At 42.3% G+C, this 8,540-nt stretch overlaps 1 protein-coding gene across 1 annotated transcript in view; it reads right to left on the reverse strand.

Moving 5' to 3' along the window:
• Positions 1-617: 617 nt before the first annotated feature.
• LOC138209315 (beta-1,3-N-acetylglucosaminyltransferase lunatic fringe-like) overlaps positions 618-8,540 on the reverse strand; it is an 11,480-nt gene continuing 3,557 nt past the window's right edge. The window contains exons 2-8 of the mRNA XM_069167801.1: positions 6,893-6,941; positions 6,295-6,397; positions 6,057-6,210; positions 5,069-5,154; positions 4,812-4,971; positions 4,614-4,699; positions 618-3,167 (exon numbers count right to left, since the gene is read on the reverse strand). Of these exons, the coding sequence (XP_069023902.1) occupies positions 3,101-3,167; positions 4,614-4,699; positions 4,812-4,971; positions 5,069-5,154; positions 6,057-6,210; positions 6,295-6,397; positions 6,893-6,941 (705 nt within the window). The 3' untranslated portion in view covers positions 618-3,100. The remainder of the gene's footprint in view (positions 3,168-4,613; positions 4,700-4,811; positions 4,972-5,068; positions 5,155-6,056; positions 6,211-6,294; positions 6,398-6,892; positions 6,942-8,540) is intronic.

Genomic DNA, 8,540 nt, shown 5'->3' on the forward strand with positions numbered 1-8,540 from the left:
TTTAATAAGATTTTCTGAAATTCTTTTAGATATATTTCCAAAGATGTCTGACCTAAAAAAAACAAAAACAAACAAACAAAAAAAACAACCTCATTTTGTACAATCTTATCTTTGTTGTGTAAAAAGTTAAATACATTGACATGCATACACAGTTAAATATAAAAATCACAACACAAAACCAGTTTTCACTCGGTGCAGTAACACGTGCAGCCAGCAGGTGTCGCTGTTGACTAAGCAGCATGTAAAGACGGTGATTTCAGAATACCACGACTGTGTAAATGTTTGTGCAAGTACTCCCCCAAGATCCACACAGCCTGACATCACTGGAAACACAGTGGGACACGGGCACGCGCGCGCGCGCGCACGCACGCACACACACGCACACACACACACACACACACACACACACACACACACCGGTCCTGCCTTTATCTATGCAGGCCCTTCTGCAAGGCTCAATCAGATAAGAGGACTGCTGCTGGTTTGTGTGTGTCTGTTTGTGTATGTGATTACAGGTGCAGAGGTGGGGAGTCCATGAACAGGAACCCAACAGCTTATAAACAAGGTCAGAGGGGAAGAGGTCAGAGGACACAATCTCAAACAAAAGCATTCAGAGATTTGATTAAAAACATTTTATTTAACCACAATATCTACATACAGTCCAGATACTGGAGAGAACATGCAGGCTTCAGAAACAACAGCTCATCATATACGTTCATGTAACAAGGGACAGAAATGAACTTTCATTCACTTACAGCACAACAACTGCTTTCAATGCACAGAAAGATAGAAGTCAACTCAACATGAGTCATTTATTAATAAAACCTCAAAGTGGATATCCGCTGCAACATTTTAAAGGCAGTCGAAAGTCTGTTTTAATCATAATCCATCCATTTACACATAAAAACAAGTTATATCCATCTTTTTTGTTGAAGACTATTTTGTATCAGAGGTTTCACTGTCAGAGTTGAAAATATAATGTTTGTTAACAGAATTTGTAAAAGAAGAGTTTGACATTTGGGGAAATCTGGTTGTTTGTTTTCCTTGATGAGAAGATTGATGTTGGTTAAGTAAATATGAGGCTGCAGTAAGTTGCCTGTTAGATGAGTAGAACAAAGACAGCGAGCCTCTACCTGCAACTTTAATGAGAATGTTATATCTTGTTTGTTTAATGGGGCACAAACAGGCAGAGCCACTGAGCACACTTCCCAAAATGTCAAACTATGCCTTTAATGTCCTTTTCTGAAAAGTTGAAATTGCAAACAGCAGAAATAAAACAGCAAAGTGCATGCTCCTGATATATATACTTCAGAGACAGGATAATACTGGCTGCGCGCATGAGATAAAACTTCAGAGTCCAGCTTCTCTAACACCATCAAAAGACAGATAAATGATTGATCCTTCCTTCTGTGTTTGGTTGCTTCACTTCGCCTGTTCAGTGTTGTGTATTGGATCCAAACTGGTTAACTGATCTGTGAGGGGAGCAGGGCGGCCAACTGTGAAAAACAATCATTTAAAAGCAGTTGTGGGATGTAACGAAGTACATTTACTCAAGTACTGTACTTAAGAAGTACTCAATGGAATGAGTTTTTCCATTTGATGCTACTTCACCACATTTCAGAGGGAAATATTGTACTTTTTACTCCAATACATTTATGTCAAAGATTACTAGTTACTTTTCAGATCAATATTATATACACAGGATATATGATCTGTTTGAAATATTTGAATTGTTATATGCACATTAGACTTTCCAAAAGTATCAAGTGTGGAAATTAGCTCGACCATGACAACAATAAAAGCTGCTCACGTGTACATGTCAATGAAGCAATATTCCAATAATTTGTACATTTTACTTTTGATACTTAAGCACATTTTGCTGGCAGCAGTAGATACGTACTTAAGTAAAATTGTGAATGCAGGACTTTCTCTTTCAATTTATCATTGTGGTATTGCTACTGAAATATCCGAGTGCTTCTTCCACCGCTGTTTAAAGGAATGATCTGACAGCTGAGGAGGGATGCTGGAAATGTTTGTTTGAGTAGACCTGACATCTACACAGTTAGACATGGGACGGTAAGTAGATTCAGCAAGAAATCTACATTGAAATCAGGACGTTCGTCTCTTCACGCTGAAATGTCTTTAGGATTTTCCTTCCATTTAGCTGGGAAACACATTTGTGGTTCCCTGAGGATGAACACCATGTTATCGACTAAATAGTGATATTGTACTCACCGAGTTCATTGCAAAGATCTAGAAACGTGATGACATTGTTAAACATTTTAGCAGCCTGATGATCAAAGAGGTTTTAAGCAACTAGTCAAACAACTAGGAAGAGGAAAACAAAGGGGGAACTTTAGCCTACTCTAGTAGTGGACTATTCATATGCACACAAAGCAATGCCCAATGCAATGAGAGTTAAAGGAGTATTGTAGCATTATGCCTCTCCTGTCTATATAGTAGAATATATAATGACAGCATGCTGTCAGTTAGCTTAGCTTAGCCTGGAAACAGAAGAAACACATAGAGTGGATCAGTCCAAAGGCAACAAAATTTACCCTCCAGTACTTCTGAAGCGCACAAATTAAAATAAATGGAAACGGATCAGAATTAACCCCTGAACCTTTAACAGTACAAGATAATGTTAACATTAAACTCAATGGTCAGGTTGAGCCTGATTAGCTGAAGTTAACAAACGAGACGAGGTCAGGTCTGACAGACTCAGCTCAGTTAAAATGTTCCTAAATGGCCACCACACAGAGAATAAACTCTTCTAATTTAGGCGACAACATGGCCAAAGTCGTCTCTCTTTTTTCATCCGTCTGAAAACATTTGCCTTTCTGCCCTTGTTGCAGCTTTTGGCCTTTTGACACAGACCAACAATTCACGGGGTCAGAGTCTAGGTGTCAGACTAATACAACGGTACTCCTTCTTCTAGTCAGCCTGCTGTGGGACGTGGGGAAAACATGGACGTCCACCTGTCTCACACATTCTTCAGGAGTCAGAGGTGGACAGTAGTGGGACAATTTCCTCCATCCCAAACATTCAGTTTTTCTACCCCCCTCAGTCCAAAACCTCCCTCTCCGTCTCTGGTTGGGTGTTAAAGTCGCAGCGGGCTGGGGCACCAAGGAGTGTCTGGGTAGAGCAGACAATGGACAGACCTGAATCTGAGAAAGAGAGGGAAACAAGTGTCACAATGCCTGGAAGCTGCCAACTGGGGATTTCAAAATAAGACTGTGAATACAATTAGTTGCGCGCGCGCACACACACACACACACACACACACACACACACACACACACACACACACACACACAATGAACAAAGCCAGGAAACTTGTCGTAGTAGTAGAACATGCACAACAAAGAGCGCTTACATAAAGCACAAGTGTAGTATACATGTTTTAAGGCTCAATCTTTTTCTGAAACAGACTGCTACCTGAGTTGGATGTATTTAAAAAAAAAAAATACTGCGTGTGTTACTGAATTTGTTCCCATTAACCAATCGCCAATAGCTCACAGCAGGCTTATCTCGTTATCCTCCACCCTGTGGGAACACTGCCACCAGTGTCTACCAACAAGGTACAGAAATAAAACAATTACTCCAATTCAAGTCACAACAATACAATTACGACTAGAGAACCAATAGTGGGAAAGAAAGAAGGAAGCAGGGAAGGGGAAGAAATAGAAAAGAAATGTCCTTAATGTCAGGAACATAAGATCTCATTTTGTTTGCCTGTAACGTCAGCTTGGATGTTGCGTGTTATGGTCTCTGCACAGTAAATATTCACTTTTGTGTTAGAATGAGCATCAATAACTGGATCTTTTGAAAGAAAAGAAAAAAAAACAAGACTGGGGATTTTACGGGGAGTGCACCCCTAAGCTAAATCTAAATTTAATCTTTTTTTCTTGCATTGGTCTATCTAAAGGTATAGTGCAGTAATTTATATATGAAAATAAGTCGGTTGCATGAAAGCCCTCGCTAAAAAGGCTCACACGATGCTGATTAAGCCTTGATTTTCACGAGATAAATATCTCTGTACTTCTGAGTTTTTAAATCTGTTGTCTGGTGAGACATACCAACTCTGGCCGGATAGATGCAAACTGAGCATGCTCTATTGCTAGCTGACCTGGCTGATTTTTGGTTTAACCCGATACTAACTTGAATAGAAATAAAATAGTTAAATCATGCATCCCTTCTTGACTTTCCAAATGTTATCGGACCAAATGTGTAAACTTCTGATTGTGAAACGAGTCATTTTGTGGGGGTTTGGTAGCGTCAGGAGTAGGCTTACTAATTACTCTCACCAGTGGAAGGAGAAGACAACGGTTCCACACTGCAGATTTAAATAAAGTAAAAGTTTAACCGAGTAAGTTTAACAGAGCCGAAACAATTACTTGATGAGGTAATTAGCCACTCAACAACAGCAAATTTGATAATTCTCCTCCTAATTCTCTGAGGATTTGATGTTTTACTTGGTCTTTTTGTGGGAATTGAGAAGAATTTCTGCGTAGTTAATCAATTAATGAATCACAAAATAATCTTGTACGGTGTCCATTCTTCCATATCAAAGAAACAAACTACGCACACTGTGATATCCAGAGATATTTTACCTGGTGGGATCTTCACTTATTGAAAACGGTCCTTTTACATTAACAGTGTTCCTGCTGTTTTCCACTGTGCCGTAGCTGAGCGTGACCTGGTGGGAGGACAATAAAAACACAAGCTCGTTCAGAGTGTTTTAATGTTCGTAGTGGCAGAGATAATAATTTCCTTGGTGTTACAGGAGGTGTTTTTGTGCGAGTGTGTACCTGGCTGTGTACGTCGGACACCAGTCCCAGGTTCTCCAGGTGGGAGTGGAACAGCGCTGAGCGGATGAGGCTCACGCCGAGCAGCTCCTCCACGATGTAACCGACGGCGCAGTCATCGGGGAGGCGTATGTGCTCCGCCGTGGCCATGAAAGTGCCGCCGCTACACAGAGAAAGAAGCAGAGAGCGTGAGGATGAGGAGATTTGATGTTGTGGCTCAAACGGTGCCGAAAGTGTAATTGATCTAAACGCGGGCTTACCTTGCCCAGGGCTTCATCTTCAGAGCGAGGCCACGGCTCAAACAGAAGCCCGCTCCTCCTGTGGCGAACCAGAAACGCACCTGCTTCTGCAAACAAACACGTACAGCATGAATTGAAGTGGATCTTGCACATCAGCAAAGGAGACACGTTTATAAATAGAATGTCGATCAATCGTTGATTGAGCCCAGGAGAAGACCAGAGATAACCGATGTTTCTCAAATCACTTTTTTACTTTTTGCAACTTTTGCAACACAAAAAATGTGTTCCAAGAAGTTGGAGTGATGTGCTCCAGTTTTCACTTTGGTTTAAACCAAGTAGCAACCAACTGTGATGGCACCCATTGGTTTGTGAACTGCTGTTTGGAAGTCTTGAGTCAGGAATTTCGGCCGTCGCGTCTTTGTTTTTTGGAGCCGGATGTGACCATATTTGGAGGAGCTTGGAGGGAGCAAGCAGTGAATCTTCCTGAGAACCTGAGGACACTACGCCCTGCCCGCCTATACTAGAAACCTGACTGCACCCCAGGCCTGTCAATCAAACCAGACATGGCCCCAAACCTCTGTCTCTTTGAGGCCTAATGTCTAATTAATGATGGAATTATTTTCAGAAAGATCGCCATAACACTGATCAGAAGGAGTAAGTTTAGCAAATGACACCCTAATGCCTCGTAGAATTTTTTTTTATTGACTTTACATTTCATCAGAGAAGTTGACTCTTTTTTAACAGGAGTCTATGGGAGCCAGATGTTTTTTGGAGCCAGCACCTAATGGTCCTCAGTGGTGTTGCACTTAAAGGTACTTCTCCAATTGGCTTCACTTTTCCGACCTGTCCATCTTAATATACAGTCTGTGGTTCAAGACAAATAGAGCCGAATTCAGTTAGGAATCAAGAACAAAAGCTGGAAACATGACTGGAGCATCCATCCATTATCTATATCTGCTTTATCCTGAACAGGGTCACGGGACTGGAACATGCAGTATTTTAATTTTACCATTTCAGTGGTGCCCAGTCTCTCCGTGGCCTCTATCGGTCGCTCGAGGCTCGGCCGCCCGATGTAAACGTCCTGCGTGTGGCCGTACTGAGACAAGAGTTTCAGGAGGGAGCCGACGTTCAGGTAGTTATCATCATCAACGTGACAGAACCACCTGCGAAACACGACGCTGAGCGTTAGTGAACAGCTCCTTCTGTGTGTTCCTGTGGTGTGATGTGTGTGTCGTGGACCGTCTTACTTCTTCCCAGAGTTAATAAAGACGTCGTACTCCAGAGCCATTTTACAGGAGAGGGCCTGCCGATTGTGCGCCGCTGAGCAGTTGGTATTAATCAGGTGAGCTCCTGGTGATCAACCACAAAAATAAACCAATGATCAGTCTTAACAACAGTAACAGACAGAAGAAGCAAAGAGTATATTTCAAAAGGAAACTTCTACCTATTAGTTTGGTGAGAAGCAGGAAAGTCGTTGAAATATTTTATTAGTTTATATCCTGACTGCTTGAAAATCCCCCGATAAATATCATAATTACACGTTTATGAGTCATACGCTGTGTCTGATGATGAGAAGAATACCTCATTGAAAGTAGAACAATTCCATGAGTGAGAAGAGGAAAAGTCTGTTGATTAAACCGAAGTGACTTCCTGCACTTCATGGAAACACAGTATTGCCCAGTCAGCAGCCTGGTTCCTGCTTTCCTGCCTCTCACACTGCAGATAACACTGCTGCTACTCAGCGAAACTGCTGTGTGTATCGTTGGGTGTGTGTGTGTGTGTGTGTGTGTGTGTGTGTGTGTGTGTGTGTGTGTGTGTGTGTGTGTGTGTGTGCGTGCAGCTCACCCATCCTCCTCCTCAGCTTCTCGTCTTCTCCATCAGTGAACACGTACGTCTGTGGGGAAAGAAAACAAAAACACAACACAGTTCATATTATTTCAGCAACGTTCACTGATCAGCAGGGAAAGAAAAACACCGTCACACTGGCGCTCCACCGTCACCGCTCCACTATCATTGTTCACGGATCACTGTTTGTGATTTCAGGTGAGACTCCTCCTGTTTCCACAAGGCAGCAGCAGGCAATGCTGACACTGGAAGAGGGCCAAGTCAAAGGTAAGGCTCCTGTCTATCAGCAGCAGAGCAGCTGTGTGTGTGTGTGTGTGTGTGTGTGTGTGTGTGTGTGTGTGTGTGTGTGTGTGTGTGTGTGTGTGTGTGTGTGTGTGTGTGTTTATGTGACGAATGACAGGGTTGAGGGTCACTCTGCACTCAGGAAACGTTGTAGACCCCATAACTTTCCACAGGAAGTGAACACACACACTCTGGGGTGCACATTCAGAGAAGTCTGTAAATAGCCTGTTGTTTTGCCTCTGTATTTCAGCACAATAGATTTCAAATGAAACAATGACAATGAGTTAATGCTCCGACTCTCAGGGTTATTTGGAGCCGGTTCACGGCCATCTCGGGTGAACAATGTAGGACTTGTTGTACTTTTCAGTTCACAACTTGAGGATGATGCAGCAGTTTTATGACACACTCGCATTACCAAAAGAGAAGCAGCTGAACAGCTGAGGATCAAACTTAAGGCACAAATTCTCTGAGACATGCAGGAAGTGATGCTGCACTGTGAGCGGGATTTTGATAAGCTGCAGCTGCTGTGAGCTAAATGCTAACATGCTCACAATGCTAACACGCACATGTTTTGCAGGTGCGTTGTTCACCATCTTGACAGTGATGCGCCAACATTTGCTAATTAAATAAAAAGTACCGCTGAGGCTGATGGGAAACTCCATGATGTTGAGATCAGGGCTCCTTGAGAGCCCGACAGTCTTGATATTACGCTGCATGAATGAAAGGACTTGGACCAATCCCTGACGGTACTGTGTGATGGGTAAAATATTTACATCTGAAGAACCTTAAAAGTGAGCACAGTAGAGTAAAACACTTGTTTCTACAACATTTCAATGAATACAGGTCGAAGACAAACCACGGTATCATGCCAAAGGGTGTAATACCCCTGTCAGTCCACTACAGGACACTACTGTGTCAATGTGACCGTTTGTCTCACCTCGGTGTCAAAGGTAAGATGCTTAAAGTTTAGGCAAAAATCACAGGGCTCGGTTTAGGAAAAGATCATGGCTTGGGTTTAAATAAGTAATTTCATGTAAAGTAAAATATGTTTCATTATCTAAGTCACTTGCTTTCTCATAGACTCCAACGGGGGTCTCCTAGGTGAAAGTCCTGTTCCATCCATCTTGTTCGATCTAAATAAACCACAAAATGCAGTCATTTAAATGCTAATGATTATGTGCGTCCTTAAAGTCTATCAAATGTTCACTCTTCTACGTAGATATCAAGTTTGCGGCAGTCCAGGCCTGGAACCATAGACTGTACATACAAATGGACGGAGCTACGTGTGAAAGATGAAGCCCATGTGAGCGTGTCTTTAAGTGTAATACCAATGATGGCCACTAGGTACTGGCTCCCAAAGACCTTG

Source organism: Embiotoca jacksoni, unplaced genomic scaffold, assembly GCF_022577435.1.
Source record: "Embiotoca jacksoni isolate LCO1_2020_lvr unplaced genomic scaffold, fEmbJac1.0.p SCAF_4, whole genome shotgun sequence".
NCBI lineage: Eukaryota > Metazoa > Chordata > Actinopteri > Embiotocidae > Embiotoca > Embiotoca jacksoni.